General features: G+C 37.6%; 2 protein-coding genes across 2 annotated transcripts; one reads left to right on the forward strand and one right to left on the reverse strand.

Moving 5' to 3' along the window:
- Positions 1–1460: 1460 nt before the first annotated feature.
- On the forward strand, positions 1461–10738 carry si:ch73-139j3.4 (tetraspanin-19). Its single transcript, XM_060889123.1, has 8 exons — positions 1461–1809; positions 1987–2065; positions 2266–2381; positions 3985–4059; positions 5014–5115; positions 5286–5453; positions 5626–5709; positions 5810–10738. Exons 1-8 carry the CDS (start codon positions 1744–1746, stop codon positions 6320–6322), a joined length of 1203 nt encoding a protein of 400 aa, XP_060745106.1. The 5' UTR covers positions 1461–1743; the 3' UTR covers positions 6323–10738.
- On the reverse strand, positions 10033–16712 carry kitlgb (kit ligand b). Its single transcript, XM_060889228.1, has 7 exons — positions 16553–16712; positions 16298–16405; positions 15288–15344; positions 12351–12509; positions 11759–11927; positions 11457–11550; positions 10033–10129 (listed from the first exon to the last, which is right to left on the reverse strand). The coding sequence occupies exons 1-7, from the start codon at positions 16634–16636 to the stop codon at positions 10033–10035; spliced, it is 768 nt and encodes a 255-aa protein (XP_060745211.1). The 5' UTR covers positions 16637–16712.
- Between the last annotated feature and the right edge of the window lie 2850 nt (positions 16713–19562).

The following is a 19562-nucleotide window of genomic DNA, read 5'->3' on the forward strand; positions in this document are numbered from 1 at the left end:
GTCATGCCAATTTATGAGGTTTTATCCTTCAATTTCTCTAGCTGTCTAGTTTATAACAAAAAAGACAATTTCTAACTAAAATGCATAAATAAAAGAACCAATAAATAAGACAGTTATTAGCAATTATTTGAAACCATGTACACAAATTATAACACAGATGAGTTAAGACAGGAACTGTACAAATAATTGTCAAGCATCATCCTAGATGCTGTCTGAAGAAAAGAAATAGACTAGTTTTTTGCAGTTAATTTCTTTCTATATTCCCTTCCTGTTGTGAGCACAGACCTCCACGTGCTAGCCAACGGTACCCGTACTGCTGTGAGGTACCAGGATGAACTCCTCAGAGCTATTGCCAGACCTTACTCTTTTGTTGTGGAACCTGGGTTCCTCTAATTGAATGACAATGACCAGCCTCATGTGGCCAGAGAGTGCAGTGTGTTTCTAGATGACGAAGGCATTGATGCTATTGACTGGCCCTCACATTTCCCAGAACTGAATCCATTTGAGAACCTTTGGGACATTAGGGACATTTGGGACTGTCCAGGAGCTCACCGATGCCCAGATCCAAACCTGGGAGGAGATCCCCAAGACACCATCTCATCAGGAACCTGGGGTGGGATGTGGGGTGGGATGTGGTATGGGGTGTGATATGGGATGTGGTATGGAATGTGGTATAGGGTGTGATATGGGATGTGGTATGGAATGTGGTATGGGATGTGGTATGGGATGTGATATGGGATGTGGTATGGAATGTGGTATGGGATGTGGTATGGGATGTGGTATGGGGTGTGAAATGGGATGTGGTATGGGATGTGGGTAAGGTGTTGGACTCCAAATTGGAAGGTTGTGAGTTCACTCCCCAGGTCCACCAAACTGCCACTGCTTGGGGCCCTGAGCAAGGCCCTTAATACTCAGTTATATGAAAAATGAGATAAAAATGTATGTCACTCTGGATACGGGTGCTATAAATATAATTTATAAATATGAGTGTGTCCAGACATTGTGGGGAGTGCATACAGACACATGGGAGCCATATACTCTACTGACTTACTCTATGAGTTGCCATAATGAAATTTATTCAAGCTGGATCAGCCTGAATTTTAAATATATTACTTTGATTTCTGGTGTGATATTTAATCCAGATCAATAGGTTGATGATTTTGGTTTCCACTGACCATTGTCACACCATTTTGTTCGCAACAAACTACAAAATGTATATAAGTTTTGCCTTTACAATTAAATAAACATATACTGTACACACACATTATTATTATTATTATTATTATTAGTAGTAGTAGTAGTAGTAGTACATATAATATTTTAATAATTATTATTACACATTTTATTAGTTTGTTTGTTTTTGGTTGTCACCCACACACACACACACACACACACACTCTCACACACACAATGAATGTCAAGGTTAATGATTATGTTGTGTTATAAGGAAGTGAACTTCAGTCATAAGGCTGTGTAGGATCGCTTCTGGTAAAACAATCCAAACAGACAGGTAAGGTCTTTATAATAAGAAGGAGAATGATAAAAGGTAGGAAAAAGTAAGTTTTTCACTCAAGAAGATTTGTTTTTTACAAAGCAATTTATCAGCTCAGGTAAAAAAAAAAAAAAAAATCCCAAAGGTAAACGTCTCTCTACACACAGCACGACTCTGAATATTGTTGTTACTTTTGTGGTGGTTTGGTTTTAAACTTGGTTACCAGCTGCTATTAGCTTGTCTCCAACAACATGAAGACTGAAGACAAACTGCAGATAGGAAAATTCCTTTTTATGCTGATCAACTCCTTTTTTGTGGTAAGATTTCTAGTTCTCTGTACAATTAGCGAACCAAACATGTTAATCTGAAGTAAATATATTTAAAGTGAGATGTGTGTTTCTATGTGAATGTTTGGTTGCTATGTTTTTTTTTACATTACCTTTTTGTACCTTATATCTATCTTACATATGTTAACATGGCTAACACTTTTACAGGTCCTTGGTATCAGCCTGTTCGGATCATCTCTATGGATCTTATTCGACACAAGCAGTGTCATAACTGTTTTAAGCAATGGTAAGCGTTTATTTTTTTCTTCTTCTTAATCAAGTAACACGGTGGTTCGAAGCATCAGGTATGCGTGAGAAAGAGGTCTAGGAAGTGTAATTTGATCATTATGGACTGAGTAAGTTGTTTGTGTGTAAGCATGAGTGAGCAGGGTGCTGATTGTATGAGGAAGCATAATGATAGCTGCATGTGGTCTCTGATCTTCATAGAGTCGGACGTCAAGGTGGCAGCCGGAGGGCTGTTTGTTATCGGTCTGTTGGTTGTCGGTGTCTCCGTGTTGGGCTGCATCGGAGTCCATATAGAAAACAGATGTTTCATTGCAATTGTAAGTGTTGCTACATAATAAAACAATATACGTTACATTTTTTTGTTAAAAAAAACAAAACAAAAAAAACAACACGAATAAGTTATAAGCAAGTCATTGGTCAGGTCAAAATGCATACTGTGTACACTCTGACCAAAAAAAAAAAGATTCAGATTTTTAAGCTTTCCATTAAATTATCCAAACACCAAATCATCACCAAATCAGCAGTGCAAGGCATAAAGCTTCACTTAGTGTTCACATCAAACACTAGAATGGAGAAAAATGTGATTGCACTGTTGTTTTTTTTTTGACCGTAATAAGTTTGTTAATGAAGGAAAGACTGCTTTTGTCATCTTTTTCCCATCTTCTGTGCCCACTGTAGCCTCAGATTTCTGCTCTTGGCTGAACAGAGTAGAATCTGATGTAATTTTCTGCTCTTGTATCTCATCCACGTCAATCTTTGACATATTCTATGCTCTGAGATGCTTTTCTTCTCAGCACAGTTGGGATTATTTGAGTGATAATTTGAGTTACTATATCAGTCTGGATGTCCTGCTCGGACTTCTCTCATTACCAAGGACTTTCCATCCCCTACTGTATAACCCCTAGAGATGGCTGTGTGTGAAAACCCCAGGAGATCTGAAAAACTCACACTGGCACCAACATCCATGCCACAGTGATCACATTTCTGCATTTCATGACCATTTCCTCCATTCTGCCAGTGGAATGGAAATCAAATTAAGGGACGTTATTAATCAGTGTAAACAAATTAATAATTTTGTCTGATCTAAAATGAGTCAGGACTCTGTTGTCTTTCAGTATGAGACGTGTGTTTCCTCCTCTGTTGATAACCTTACACTGAATTTTACTGGTTAAAGATAAACACCTTCACATTTTAGATGTTTCTGAACAAGCACTTGGGGAGAAGAAATGGGTTTGATATCAACATTTACTTTAAAGATAGTGAAAGTGAAAGTGACGTGACATAGGGCTAAGTATGGTGACCCATACATAGAATTGTTCTCTGCATTTAACCCATCCAAAGTGCACACAAACAGCAGTGAACACACACACACCGTGAACACACACCCAGAGCAGTGGGCAGCCATTTATGCTCCGGCACCCCTGAAGCAGTTGGGGGGTTCGGTGCCTTGCTCAATGGCACCTCAGTCATGGTATTGCTGGCCCGAGACTCGAACCCACAACCTTAGGGTTAGGAGTCAAACTCTCTAACCATTAGGCCACAACTTCCTCTAGTGACCCCGTTTAGAAAAAATAATTTTTTTGGAACTTTTCTATGAATATATTTCCCCAAGAAGGCTAGGGGGAAACAGAAATACTTATCCATACTGAATCACTACACATTCCTAAAGCCCTGAGTGTCTACTTTCATATCAGCTTCATTTTATCCACTACGGTGGAGTGAGACATGACAAAGACATTCAATGCTGAACATAAACACAAAATTCCATATTTTTACCTTTGGTATTAGCAACCTTAGTTTTGTTGATTATATGTAATACATGATTGTCTGATTGGATAATTGTATGAATGATAATGAAGTGGATGGTGAACCTTTACATATTATTCTACTGTTTGTTTGTTTTTTCTCCATCTTTTTCAGTACATGGGCTTTTTAATTGCCATCATTTTTGGTGAACTTTTCATCACTTTCTTGCTATTGCTTAAAAAGAGTCAAGTAAGTTTTTCAATTAAATTCAATTTCATTCAATTCAATTTTATTTGTGTAACAATGGACATTGTCTCAAAGCAGCTTAAAAGAACTTAAGAAATATAGTAGAAAAAGTTCTAGATTAATATTAGACTTATATTTAAATGTGTTTGTATTTATCCCCAATGAACAAGCCTGAGGTGACTGTGGTGAGGAAAAACTCCCTTAGATGGAAGAGGAAGAAAGAGAGGAACCAGACTCAAAAGTGAACCTCATCCTCATCTGGGTGACACTGGAGTGTGTGATTATAAACTGTTATAAACACTGGAGAGTATTATTATGAATACTGTCCTTTCTACGGTCATATACAGTCCGACAACAATGTATTGATCCTCAAAGAACACATGTAGTTGGCATCATCTCTTTGAATGTCTAAAATCTAATAGCGTACAGTCAGAGAATAGCAGTGTATTGACTAAGCCAGGGGGAAAACCAGAGCTAGTGACCTGTTTATTAGACCCTTTTGGCTTATGACGGATTTAACACAGTGCTGTCTGTGTGTAATCACATGATCATTTCTAAAACTACAAACTGTTGTAGAAAGGACATTATTTACATTGACATTATTTTCCGTCCAGTGTCACCCAAATGAGGATGAGGTTCCCTTCTGAGCCTGGTTCCTCTGTAGGTTTCTTCCTCATATCCTCTCAGGGAGTTTTTCCTTGCCACGGTCACCTCCGGCTTGATCATTAGGGAAAACTTTACATTTTTGATTCTGTTAATATACTGTTCTTCTGTAAAGTTGCTTCGAGACGATGCGAATTGTTAAAAGTGCTATACAAATAATTTGAACTGAATTACATTTCTCTGATCCCTAATTACACACTACAAAACCACTTATACACTCAGACCTAATGCTGAACATGTTAGGAAATCATTTTAACACACTGAGACAAAAAAACGTCTGCTTCGGTTTAACAGATTGAAAAGTTTTTGGCTGAAAGTGTAGATGCCATCATCGGCAAGTACGGGGTTAACGATACACAATCCACCTGGAGTCTTCTGGACAGGGTGCAGCAGTCTGTACGTACTGATTATACTTTGTATGCGTTATTGGATGAAGCCTAATGATTAACCGTAATGATTTTAGTCTGTTTGTAAATGTCTGCAAATAAGTTTAAAGTTAATTAAAAGCATGGCTGGTTTCCATCATCTTTATGGTCTTGCTCTGTAATGCGTGTGCTTTTCTCTAGGCAAAATGCTGTGGCAGACAGAATGCCAGCGACTGGGAGACAAACAAATTTATTCAGCTCCAGAACACGTCTAATATTTATCCCTGTTCTTGCTTTAACGGGAGCTGCCCTGTATTCATGGCTGGGGAGATATTCCAGTTTGGAAATGGTACTCATATCTACACAACGGTATTATGTTATGTTATGTTATATGTTTTATGTTTACATAAATATTTATGTTTACATAACCTTATGTTTACATAACCTGTTGTGGATCGTTGTCCTATAAAAGCGTTTTTTTCCAAAAATATATGACAATGAATTATTGATCCTGGAAATGTTGTGATTGTCTCCGGTACAGGGCTGTGAGAAGAAACTAAAGGACTGGTTTGAACAGAATGTATTTGTGATCATAGGCATGGCCCTTGCTCTCCTAATCATTCAGGTATCTATGCTAATGTAGGAAATTAATGTAGGAAGCTAATGTTTCTGAACCTTATGCACATGATACTGTACAAACCTCTTGCTGTTGCTGCTTTGTTCAGATCCTGCAGTTTGTTCTGGGAATACATATCTTCCGGAACATTGTTCTTAAGATTAAAGATAAGCAGCCTGAAAATCTCCTCGATGAAATGGAAGAAAACCCAACATCAAATTCTGACCCACAACACAGTGATCTGGACTATCAGCATCTGGATTACACACACAAGCCGACTCACGATGCTTATAATCAAGGACTTCCTGGACAGAGTTTTTACCAGGATCCTGATCCTCAGCTTCAACATCGACACAACGTTCATGCATACGACCAGAGACAGAACGATGAGTACCCAGACGTCAGACAGAGTTACGATCCGTACGAAAGCCAAATTTATCAGCAGCATCGTGGCTCTGAGCACAACCGTTACATCTATAACCAGAATCTAGAAGACGGTTCTAAACAGCAGTATAACGATGTGAGTTATGACCAGTTTCATGAGCGTGACCTGCAGCACAGACAGAACTATAACGGCAATTACAATCGCCGTTATGTTCATGATGACGACATAACTTACTAGTCAACTCCAACATTATTGGCAAAAATTGACACAATAATTAAAAATATTCCAACAACGAAACTAAAGAAAATAGGAACAAAATAACATTTGTTTAATTTTTTTTTTCCGAAACAGAGACATAAACATTATTTACACTATTACAAAATATTCCAAAATTTTAAAAACATTTACAATATATATATTTTTTCTTTCTCCATTGACCAAACACTATTGCTGTTTTTATATGTTTGAAAAACATGTGCAATGTTCTTTGCTGTAGAATCTCTCACATTAACTGCGATGTAGCTCACGCTACTCCTAGACTATAGAGTCCATCTGATAACATCCAATAAATATGCTCATGCGACCTATAAATTCATATTATAGGTCAAAGTCTGTGCATTTTCTAGAGGGGTGCCAATACTTTTAATGGTTGACTGTACGTCTCATAAGCCGTCAGATAAGCCTGATATTTTTCAGAAGATTAGAAAGCATGCTTTTTTTTTTTTTAAACAGGATATTTTATTTATAATACTGTATAACGATTTGATAAACATTTGTAACATAACATTATAACAGCATTTGCTTATTGACAGGATATTGTTAAGGATATGAAGATGAATTAGTGGGATAGAAAAAATTTCGAGTCCATTTTCCGTTAGCTCGATGGTTAGCCTACTGCTTACTGATGATTGAATCCAGCTCTATAGACTAGACAGCTATGAGTGTGATGTATAATGAAAATATATATATATATATATTTATATATATCAGCAGGATAAACACTGGCAAGTTTTACTGATCAAGTAAGTTGGAAAGAAAATAAATACTGTTTATAGAGTTAACGTTGGAAAATGATACACATGACTCATACGATCCACTTCTGTCATAGTAACCAATAAATAATTTATACAAAAAAAACCAAAAAACATCACATGCCACGTACCCTTTGGCTCAATGGCAACTTTGGCATGATATTTGGATCTTGTTGTGACATCAAACAGACACTTTTGTGAGTCACAGAGTTATATTCCCCCACTCGGTGCTCCAGTCTGACTCAGGAAGTGATGCTGGAATCATATGGTGTTGATCAGCGGTGTCTGGATTGTGAGTGCCCAGGCTATATGTGTGTCTGTTGTGTATCTGTGCTGTTCAGATCTGAGTTGGTGTGCAGAGAGTGGGCTTAGACCGGAGTATGACTAATAACACCATAAAAAGCGGTGTGTCTGTGTGCTCATGAGAGACGTCTTTGTTAAAGCCCCTCCGCGGTTGATGATAGCCAGTCTGCCATTACTGACCTCATATATCGCGAGCCGGAGGTCACGCTTTATGACAATACTGGACAGCAGTGGCATTGTTAATTTAAGCGAGAGAGAGTTGATGAGTTCTGGGGGACAAAAGAGCTTCAGACTTCCTCCACCTAAACCTGAATGGGCAGCAAATTGCCTTGTCTAATACTGGCACTCAAACTGTGAGTCAGGAAGAAAATTGCTCAGCACAATATTTATAAAGATGCTGGATGTTTAATATGGCTTTGTCAACTGTGTACACTTTATCAATCTTTGCTACGATACATTTTCAGTAGAAAATTCTGTTATCCGCTACATCGCCTACTGTACGCTGTAATCCGGGACAGCTGCTGTACGGATAAACCCATCTTCAGAAGCCGAGCGAAACAGACACACAAAGTAAGAATCGAATTATGGGATGTGACTCAGATCCATCATGTGGCCCCGATTCTCATGCACTTTGACTCTCTGCTTATTGTCAGGAAAACAGTCAGCTCTTTCTCCTCCTGCTTTAGAGATAAGTGTGTTTATTAGTAGCAGAGTCGGGAATTGTTTTTCCGTCTTTTAAAATGATTACTTGTCACACGGTATTAAATGATCCCAATGCAAATTCGTACAAATACGAAAATGAAGTTCCCTTCTAAAGGAAATTACTACACGAGCTCACGTCGATGCTTACATCGTCGATCTGGGCTTGTGCAGAAAACAGGTACAGAAACATTCTTCAACAGGAGCTTGAGGTAATACGGAGATTCATTTTTTCAGTCTGTTAGCGTGGTTTCTTTACATTTTGTCTTGTCAGTTTAGTGTAATTCTGTGCCGTTCTCCCATTGCTGGCTTTTTTATAAGTATCGTAGCAGCACTTATAAAAATATTTGGGATAATGTCATGACGGCATTAAATATGCCTCAGAATTCAGTGAGCATTGATCATCAATTCATGACCAGTGACGAAAAAAAAGAAAAAAAAAGGCAAATATCATACAGTGTAAAGCCAAATTGTGGAGCTACAGTACCAAACCAAGTGTTTTGTTAACACTTCACTTTGTCTATTTGTGTTAGAATTGCTCATTTTTAAGCACATTTATATTAAGGAGTGAATGGATTGTGGACGAAAACCTGACCAATGGTAAGCAGCCAAAATGTGTTCATGGAAAATGGCAAAATGCCTCAAATTTGGCTAATGCTTTAAATGTAATGGGCTTAAAGTGGTCCAGCTGTAAGCATACAGTATAATCACAGTGGAGGTATCGCTGTATTCTGGCCATGAGATTTGGACGTGTTTGGATCACCGCCATACCTCAGGAATTTTAGCGGCAGATGAAGTGGTAAGAGTGGGCTGGCTTTTTTTTGCTTTGTAAAGGACGTACTTTTGGAGTGGGCCAGCTCATACAATTGTTGCATTTCAGTATGACCACCAGAAACAATTACAACCCGCATGCAAGATGACCTTGACTTTACTAACAAGAGTGTGTTGCCTCTTACCACGCTTCCCACACAAACAAACACATGCCTGTAATAAACAATGCAACCGTTACCACCACTGTACCTCTCACACCCACGTTTGGTGACACTCTGCCCTGTCCGCAAAGAAATCCTAAAATGCTCATGAATGAGTTGTAATCTGCGACGGATCTTTCATCCGCCATCCAGTGCTCCGGACCATGCATACCGCCAGGACAAGTACGCCCACTGTTCTGCTGCAGTGCCGTGCCGCAACATGGATGAAGCCTCTGCACTGCAACACAAAAAAGCCATTTGTCCTCCAAAATAAGGCCTGCAGCACCAGCAGTCAGCCTCAAAGAAACGGACCTGCCGCAGGCATCGCAGCGGTTGCGCCTCTGCCGTGACCACTTCTTCAAAAGAGCTGTGCTTCCTGTTCCGGCCAAACCACTAAATCACCAAAGCGTTCCACCCGACTGTTTTCAAGCATGCCTTCTTGTTTGTGCAATCCAGCAGAGGCACATTGATTTACTATCTATTTTGCAGCTGGAGAGTCCGACGCTGGGGGCGGAAGAGTTTAGGATTCTTGCGAGTGAGGTCATTGTTGGATACTCATCAAACACATGGCTAACTGTTTAGTGTACAACTTTACAGCCAAAAAAGAGGCTGGGTAAGAGCAGTCGCTCCTGGGACTGTGTTCAACGCCCTTCTTTATGTACTTCATATATCCGAAGAATGCCATCGAATACTTTAGGTGCGGCGGGTTAAACTCCCGTGTCCTCAAGCGCCAGCTGCGCCCTGAAGGGAAGGTAACACGAACAAAGTGAGGCGTTTTTTTTTTTTGTGTCATCTCTTGTTTACAAAACAAAAACAAACGCTTGGTTTGTTGTTACTTAAAGCAGCGACATATGTAGTGTTATACTGTGGTGGTCTAAGAAGAAGCCTTCGTACCTGTATTGGTTATTTAAGGCACATGAGTCACTGTTGTTGGGTGACACTTCTACACTGGCTTCAGGGTCACTTTGTGGCTCCGTGTCACTCGTCTCTTCACATCCCCGTTGTCCCCGTTGTGCACAGCACATTCTTCGACGAAGAACCTACAAGATCAAGAAATATAAAGCTCTATTGCACATGTATACAGGTACTGTTAATGTAAACAATATCCAAAGTCATGTCCAGGTGAAAACTGTACACTGGAATTTCATTCTACCAGCGGAATGACTTATACAGTAGGACGTTTTCATTCAGTATAAAGAAATGAATGATTTTATCTCCATAAGTGTGATCTAAAAGGAGTCAGAACTTTTTCCCTCTGTTGATAACCTTGAAGGTTATGAACAAGGACTTGGAGCATCTCAGAGAGCAGAAATGGGTTTAATATCAACATTTATTATACAGACGAAAACATTTATTTGAAAAAAAAAAAGCTTCTCTACGGAGATAGTTCTCTTAGTAGGCTAGATAAAAACAGAAATCCATCAGAAACACTACAAATTCTATAAAATTCTTTTATATGCGCTCCATACTAACACCACTGTGGAGTGAGACATGACAAAGACACTCAATGATAAACATGGACACAACAAAACATTCTGAATGAAATTAATTTTTTTTGGCCTCTGGGAAAAATAGGGGGAAAAAACATCCTCCAAAGTGGTACAAATTTTAAAAATATGTCTCTAAAATAAATCTATTCCATACTGAAACCTGATTGGCTGAGCCACATTTCATGAGTGAATTCTCATCATGAGTGAATTCTGTACTAATACACCAGGATACACAACAATACAAATTGGTACACTAGAGCCATTGTTCTTTACACAACCACAGAACCACAATCTTTGTCTGTTTCGTTGCTTAGCAACCAGTGATTGCTGTTAACCAACAGTAACGTGAGAGAAGTACTGTTTATTTGCACAAATAATATTTTTAGAAATGACATTATTTCTAGAAACATGGCGTGCATGTTTCATGTTATCAAACCGAACACACAAGTAAAACAAAAAACCTAAACACGATAATAATAAAAGGAACGCAATAACGAAACCGAAAACCACAAATCAACAAAACAAAAAGAACAAAAATTCGCACACATTAATACGAGCATGTAAATTCTGAAAAGCCGCCTAAAGGATGACAGACCATTCAGAACGAATTATTTCTCAATACAAGATCAATCTGGAGTTAATTATTTTTGCCACAAAAAAACACATTTCTTTTTCTTGTTGCTTGTCCAATCAGCGGGTGGCATTGAAAAAAGAGTGTTTCTATATTTGCTGTTTTGTTGCGTTTAATGATTTCTGTTCCTTTTTTGGTTAGTTAATATGTTTTCTGCTTACGAGCTACAGCAAGAATGAATTTTTTATAACACCAGCGTCTATTCTGAAAGCTACTGTGTTTAATGAAACAAAATAAAAGAGAGACTTAACTGTTCTGAGAACGAGTGCAAGTGCAGCAAGACAGGGAATGATAATCAGCGCTAGAACACCCGGGATCGCTCTGTCAATCGCACGCCGATCTGTGAAGACACATCAGTACAGACACACTGCAGTCATGTAGGAGCATGAAGTTTAGTGTCTACTATCAGTGACATCATATCACTAACCGCTGATTGTGTGTGTGTGTTGGGGAATGTGGTAAGCTAGTGGCTAAGGTGTTGGACTGATCAGAAGGTTGCGAGCAAGGCCCTTAACCATAACAATAAAATGTAAGTGTGTGTTCCTCACCTGCGGTAAGTGGAGGTGCAGTAGGGGTGGGACATGGAGGAGGAGTACAGTGAAACTGGCGGGGTGTTGAGGCAAACGTTACAAGAACCTCTTTGATGTGGTCAAAATAACGTCTGGTGGACCATCGTGCACTTCGATAATGACACCTGAAGGCCTGCATTGTTGACTCCTGGATCAGACACAACATCATTTGTTTTGTCTAAAGTCAGTTATATACACCATGTGACTGTGTGATAACTATAAAGATCCTCTAACGATAGACCTGTGTGTTTAAAAGAATGACAGAAAATGTTCTGCTTGAGTTACTGCTTAATGAGGTTTTTATTTCCATTAACATGTCCTGTGGGTTTGGAATAATATTATTAGACTATCAGCTATTAGATGACATTTTAATACAAAAAAGGCAAACATTGCCTGAACCATGCAGCTGTCTCTAGTCATAATGGTACAAAAATTATGCCTGTATTACGATATGCAAATTTCATCCTATAGTAAAAACTATCCTACTGTATGAAGCCAGCTTAAATAAATGTTATATAAATAAGCGAAGACTTTGTGTATTATTCATAAGCATTGCTATAATGTCATTTACCAGCTCCTCATTATCGATGGTGAAGCGAAGTCCCTGCAGCATTGTGATGAAGATTGTAATATTTTCTCTGTTGGCTGAAAGGTTACCAAACTTCAGGGCTAAGTTTTTCAAACTGCTCTCAACTGGATACAGGTTCAGGTGAACCCAGCACGTCCCTCCCTGAAACAGCAGCAAAGAAGAGCATTTACAGTTAACAGGCATTCAATAAAATTCAATAAAATGAGCATAAAATAATAGAAATATATAAAATATATAAAACAAAGCATAAAACAAATTGTGTTTTTTTGCAAAATTAAAAAAAAGTACTTACATTTCCTCTGACTAAACACATTCTTATAAGAACTTAAAATAATGTAATTAATGAATTAATATAAGAATAATAACCATCATCATTGGCCTACTTTTTAAACAAATTAATTAATTAATTAAGACTGTAATAATAATAATAATAATGATGATGATGATAATAATAATAATAATAATAATAATAATAATAATAATAATAATAATCATCTCTTCATCATCATACTTTTTTAAATAAATAAATGAATTATTTAACTATTACTTAATACAAAATATAATACAATTATTAAAAATAATTACAACTATTATAATAATAATAATAATAATAATAATAACATTAATAATAATAATAATAATAATAATAATAATAATAATATCATCATTTCTTTCAAAGCTCTTTTTTGCACATGGTATAGATTAACCTGGAAATACTCTATTTATTCTAGTTATTTCTCTATTATATAATATATTTTATTACATGTCTATTATATTTCATTATATTCTATATTTATTGTGTATTTCTGTAGTTAGCTTGTTGCTGGTTTTGTTCATTATCGCAACAAGAAACTAAGAAAACCTGTTCACTACATTATATCACGTACCATGCATGTGAACCTTGAACTTCATCCCCTCACATAACTTTTAATATAAATGCAAACTGATCTACAGTATATAAACACATGCCATGAAAAAATAACTCATTGCATTTATTCACTTCCTGTTCCCTTGGGGTATGACACTGCATTCAAATCACATTCATGCCAAAATGATGGTAATTATGAGCTTCTGACATAACCAGCGTAATTATTATCAATTCTGTTCAGCAATTTCTAAAAGCTAAAAGACGCAATGTCACGTCAGGATTCATCCTTACACGTGTTCATAAGCTATATCTTCTCCAGTGTTGACCACACAATAAGTGGTAGTTGTGCCTTCTGTCTATAAACTAATAAAAGAAGTAAAGAGGAATAGATGTGTGTAAGGACACAGAAATGACACATTCATGAATCAGAGCAGATGTAAAATTCACTGTAATCACTTTGGCATAAACCAGCATGGGAAAATCCAGAGCACTTTAAACCCAAAACAGATGACTACTGACACCTCCATGGGTCTAATAATGTGCACAGGAAATAGATAACTGGTTGAAAAAGACTAAGTTCAAACAGAGCCATGAAAAAGTGTTTTCTTGATTAAAACCAGAACAAAATGTCTCTGTAGTTTAGAGCTATTTCAGGAGGTTGAATCAGTTTAGAATTGCTTGTCAAGACACTACAGGAAATTCAGATAGATAGATAGATAGATAGATAGATAGATAGATAGATAGATAGATAGATAGATAGATAGATAGATAGATAGATAGATAGATAGATAGATAGATAATAAATAAAAATAAATAAATAAATAAATAACCAGATCGAGAGAGAGAGAGAGAGAGAGAGAGAGAGAGAATAAATAAACAAATAACCAAATCGTAAGACAGGAAGGAAAAAAATAATTAATAAATAAGTAACCAGAGAGAGAGAGAGAGAGAGAGAGAGAGAGAGAGAGAGAGAGAGAGAGAGAGAGAGAGGAAGGAAGGAAGGAAAAAATAAAAATAAATAAATAATTACATAAATAAATAAATAAGTAACCTGATCGATAAGAGAGAGGAGGGGATAAATAAATAAATAACCAGATAGAGAGAGAGGAAGGAAAAAATAAATATATAAATAAGTAACCAGATCGAGAAAGATAGATAGATAGATAGATAGATAGATAGATAGATAGATAGATAGATAGATAGATAGATAGATAGAGAGAGAGATGCTGAGGATAGATGGCTTCATGTGGACAAACATTATTACTCGAATTATTTTTCAGAGCGTTATATACTGTAAATAAAGAATTAGGAAATAGGCACAAATATAAATGAAGTCTCTCTAGAAACCGGTGTAGTTAAAAAAAAAAGACATGTACATAATAATTAGACACATCACTGTAAATAGAAGGGGAGAAGCTTTTTAGTGATTTATGACATCATGATTTATGATGTCATTGTGCAGTGCTCTACAATGTTGCTCCATTTCAGATAATTTACTTATCATTACTGAATAAAAACCTTGAAATAAATAACATTTTAATGATTTTTTTTTTCTGTGCATGAAAAGGCATGTTAAAGATATTCAAAAATAAGGAAAATGATTGATGTGACCAAAATAACTTCTACCTGTGGTATCTTGCCTTAAAATTATTAAGCACGACCTCCATAAAAGAAGCTTTTTGTAAGGATTGTAAAAAAGAAACTCCTTGTGAAAGAAACCCACCTGCACTTCACAAAGCCCTATACAAACCACACTCAGGATCAAGTGCTACAGTGAAATAAGGCTAAAATCATGTTTGGTGAAAAAGAAGACTATATTTATTGTGGAAGCCACATGTTGCCACGTGTAAGAAAACCTTTTGTTCTGAGAAAACCATTCTCTGTCATGTCCTTAGATGTTTACGCTCAAATTTTATGAAGGAATTCAGTTTGGAGTTGACTAGAAAATTGACTAGAAATTGTAAAAATCATATAATAATTGAATTTCATTCATGCTGAATAATTGGATGCTGAGTCAATGGAGCAGATGTCTATGTGTTGCTCAGACTTACCACGTCTTTGGTAATGTATCGAACGCGAATTTTGTAATCCTTGGGAATGTTTTCTCTCTATAAAACAAAGCATTTATTAAAAAAATACCATTTTAGGAATTCAAAAGCTCATATAAATTTGGAAAGACTAATATAAAGGTATGAATGACTTAAAAAAAAAGTGAATACATATGTAACGGGACACCAGGTAAGTCAGTGAAAGTCAAAACCTTAGTTACTGCCCTTGCATTGTGTTACTGCTCAATATAACAACAAGACTTCATCTGATTCATGTAACATCATATAAGGGGGTGTCGTCATCATCAAACAGGAAGTTTATCCCAAAACATCTGATGTAAGAAAAAATGCCATATGATTTATGACGATTTTTATAAGGCTATAAAATGATCTTGAATAATTTATTATATATTTTTATGATGCGAATAAAAATAAAATTTACAGCTGCTACAACATGAGCAGGAAATCAACTTACAATCATCAGTCGTCTGTGTATTTTGTTAATTGGGACAGACGTCAAAAAAAAAAATTAATATAATTTACTTATTTAGTCTTATTGCTAAGTAGAATGGAGAGAGAAAAGATAAAGACTGATGTAATGTGTTGTATTTATATCATTTTAGTTATTGATGTTTATTATGTATAAAAGTGCATTATGCTACTCCTGTAAGTTTATTTCTATAAAATAGCTTTTAATGTTATTATTGTTTATATCTATATTTATCTATATATATTAGTATTAATATAGTTTCTGGGATTTTCATCCAACATCTTCAGGTTTTTTTTCACTTATACTAGTTTTCTGTTTCAAATGGTTTTCTTTTTAAAAAAAAATTAGAGTATCAAAAATTCTTCTAGGTTAAAAAAGCTTTCTAGGTAAAAGCTATACTAAACACAGAGGTACTGTATTACACCAGCAATAATAAAGAGGGGTACAGTTTAATACCTATTTTCTGACAGTGCGCCCTACATACACAGGAAAAACAATTCCAGAAAGATGTAATGAGTCTCACCAGAGTGTCCAATGTGGCCACATCGTCAGTCAAAGGGCTTCCAAACGCACCAGAGCAGGTGACAAGCCCAGAAAATAACAACACCAACACACATGCGAACCCTCCGATCTGTGACAAAGTGAAAAGTAAGTGTTTAACTGTCTGATTGCTAACACATTAAGGGAAAAGAACAGCCCAGTGCATGGAGGAGGCTTCATACGCGCACAGATCATTAAGCAAAAAGTGAAAGTACGCGCGTGTGTCCGCGTCTCTTACCTTAACCTCCTTCATGTGGACCATGAGACTTCCAACAAAACTCGGTGGATCTTCTATTTTCTCCGTTTCCTCCGAGAGCGGCATGCAGACATGATTCCACTTGCACGTGTAAACATCAGTGACCCGAAATCGGGCCGGAAAAGAAGCGTAAGCGCCCGTGCGTGCGTGTATGTGTGCGTGCGCGCGTGCGTTCCGTTCGTGTGTGTGTGTGTGTGTGTGTGTGCAGATTGAGAAGCGTGCGTCCTGAAGCTTCAGAGATTTCTCCCCCCCTAACACACATGCACGCACTTAGAAACCCCGAGGGTTTTTGGGCTGTATCCAAAACCACATTCCGCACACTACATGTTAATAAACACGGCACTTCTTCACACTTTACAGGATGAGCACAGGTTCGAGCGCGTGCGTCATCGCGTCCGCCCACTGGGACTTTACAATGTTCAGATGATAACATAAGAAATATGATAAATACGACATATAGGTGTGGGTAATAGACGGTTTGGGCGGAGCCTCGGAACACTGAGATCAGATGCTTACCTGTGAACAAACCTTCAAATGAAAGTTTGAGTGACTCACTGAAATGTCAGTCTGCAGGTGATGGAAATGACTAAGCTGAAATTTCCGCATGAAACTGGTCATAATAGGACACTTTCCTAATCTTCCAGTAATGATGACAACATGCCCTGGGGTTAGTGTCCCATCCTGGCTGTATTCCTCCCAGTATTTACAGGATAAACTCTGGATCCATTACCATCTCTCCCCAAGCGTTCCTGTGATAAACTTTGGGTTTACTTTCATGTCACTCCAAGTGTTTCTGGGGAAAAAAACATTAGATCCACATCCACTTCACTTGCAATGTTCCTGGGATAAACTCTGGATCCACTGCCACTTCGATCCCAGTGTTCCCAGGATCCATTGCTACCTCGTTCCCAGAGTTCTTGGGACAAACTCTGGATTCACTCGACGCATTCTGTTCCTGTTCCACTTACACATTACTCTTAGTTGTCCCAGGATAAATTCGGTGTCCATTGCTACTTCATTCCCAGAGTTCCTGTGATACACTCCTGATCCACTGCCACCTCACCCGCAGTGTTCCTGTGATAAACTTTGGGTTTACTTTCATGTCACTCCAAGTGTTTCTGGGGTAGAAACTTTGGATCCACATCCACACCACTCCCAACGTTCCTTGGATAAACTCTGGATCCACTGCCACTTCAATCCCAGCGTTCCTGTGATAAACTTTGGGTTTACTTTCACATCACTCCAAGTGTTTCTGGGAAAAAACTTTGGATCCACATCCACTTTACTTGCAATGTTCCTGGGATAAACTCTGGATCCACTGCCACTTCAGTCCCAGTGTTCCCAGGATCCATTGCTACCTCGTTCCCAGAGTTCCTGGGATAAACTCTGGATTCACTCAAAGCATTCCCAGGAAAAACTCTGGTTCCACTTACACATTACTCTTAGTTGTCCCAGGATAAATTCTGTATCCATTGCTACTTCATTCCCAGAGTTCCTGTGATACACTCTTGATCCACTGCCATCTCACCCACAGTGTTCCTGTGATAAACTTTGGGTTTACTTTCACATCACTCCAAGTGTTTCTGGGAAAAAACTTTGGATCCACATCCACCCCACTCCCACAGACTTTCCACAGATAAACTCTGGATCCGCTGCCACTTCGATCCCAGTGTTCCCAGGATAAAATCTCTATCCATAGCCACCTCATTTCCAGAGTTCCTGGTATAAACTCTGGATTCACTCCAAGCATTTTTATGATAAACTCTTTATCCCTCAGTGTTCCTGGGATAAACTCTGGTTCTACTTCTACCTCACTCTTAGTTGTCCCAGGAAAAATTATGTATCTATTGCTACTTCTTTCCAAGAGATCCTGTGATAAACTTTGGATCCACTGCCACCTGACTCCCAGTATCCCCTTGATAAACTCTGCATGTTGCCACCCGACCAGGATAACGTGCTTATTCAGGATGAATGAATGATGACAACTAAAATAAAGCAGCTCACTGAAACCAATCAAGCTTCTGCAGTATACTTTTACGCTACTGCATGACCTGACTTGTCTTGACCATTTTATCTATTTGGAGTCGAACCTAAAATTACAGACTACACAGCCGAACCAGTCAGAGCACTCCTGTCACTGGGTAAGTAATTAAACATTTGTGGAAAATCTACTTCGTTCCCTGGTGCTGTAATGCAGCCTGCAGTGTTACCACAAAGAAGTATTTTCACCTGAAACTCTTTTATTCCTTAAAACACATCAATTTACCACTCTAAAAGTTTTAGTTTGTATTAATAAAATAATAAATATTTGAACCATTTAGAGTTACGTTCCATAGTTACTTTAAATACAGTAGCTACAATAAACTGTGAAATCTCCACAAGATTAGTTTCCTTTCATGACTTTTATCACAAAGATAAACAATCTTTCCCTCAGCAGCTCCTCCATATCGCTCTCTCTCTCTCTCTCTCTCTCTCGCTCCCTCTCTTTTTCAATTCAATTCAAATGCCATTTAAAAGGGCAAGGAATAAAATCTGAACAGAGAACAAATTATAAAATAAACAGTGAGGGGGAAAAAAGCCTATAGTCTATAGGTATGAGTGGTCTGTGTGTGTGTGTGTGTGTGTGTGTGTGTGTGTGTGTGTGTGTGTGTGTGTGTGTGTGTGTGTGTGTATAATGTTAATAATGAATAATCATTGACAGGGTAAAGTTTTCTGTAAGGTGACATTAAATATTTATGGATGGCAGTGACTAACAGAATTTTGTGCTTTTTGAGTTGTAAGTAACACGTCAAGCTGTTTATTATTTGTCTAACCTTCAGAGAGAGAGAAAAGAGAGGCAGGTGAGACAGCTGACAAAGTTAGTGATAAGAGGAAGTAAGTACATTAAGACATTTCATGATGGTTAATCTTAGAAAGAAAAGTTCACCCTCTGCCTTATAAACTGAGTAAACTCAACTCAAACTTGAACTCACTAGTAGTCAAGACAATGGAT

Source organism: Tachysurus vachellii, chromosome 16 (genome assembly GCF_030014155.1).
Source record: "Tachysurus vachellii isolate PV-2020 chromosome 16, HZAU_Pvac_v1, whole genome shotgun sequence".
Classification (NCBI taxonomy): domain Eukaryota; kingdom Metazoa; phylum Chordata; class Actinopteri; order Siluriformes; family Bagridae; genus Tachysurus; species Tachysurus vachellii.

What these genes read in the sequence shown, in the direction of transcription:
- si:ch73-139j3.4 (XM_060889123.1), top strand. Translation starts at nt 1,744, where the DNA reads ATGAAGACTGAAGACAAACTGCAGATAGGAAAATTCCTTTTTATGCTG. An exon ending in TGATCAACTCCTTTTTTGTG is followed by an intron (nt 1,810 to 1,986) that starts GTAAGATTTCTA and finishes ACACTTTTACAG; the next exon opens with GTCCTTGGTATCAGCCTGTT. An exon ending in TGGACAGGGTGCAGCAGTCT is followed by an intron (nt 5,116 to 5,285) that starts GTACGTACTGAT and finishes GCTTTTCTCTAG; the next exon opens with GCAAAATGCTGTGGCAGACA.
- kitlgb (XM_060889228.1), bottom strand. Translation starts at nt 16,636, where the DNA reads ATGCCGCTCTCGGAGGAAACGGAGAAAATAGAAGATCCACCGAGTTTT. An exon ending in TGGCCACATTGGACACTCTG is followed by an intron (nt 15,345 to 16,297) that starts GTGAGACTCATT and finishes TTTGTTTTATAG; the next exon opens with AGAGAAAACATTCCCAAGGA. An exon ending in CCATCGATAATGAGGAGCTG is followed by an intron (nt 11,928 to 12,350) that starts GTAAATGACATT and finishes TGTCTGATCCAG; the next exon opens with GAGTCAACAATGCAGGCCTT.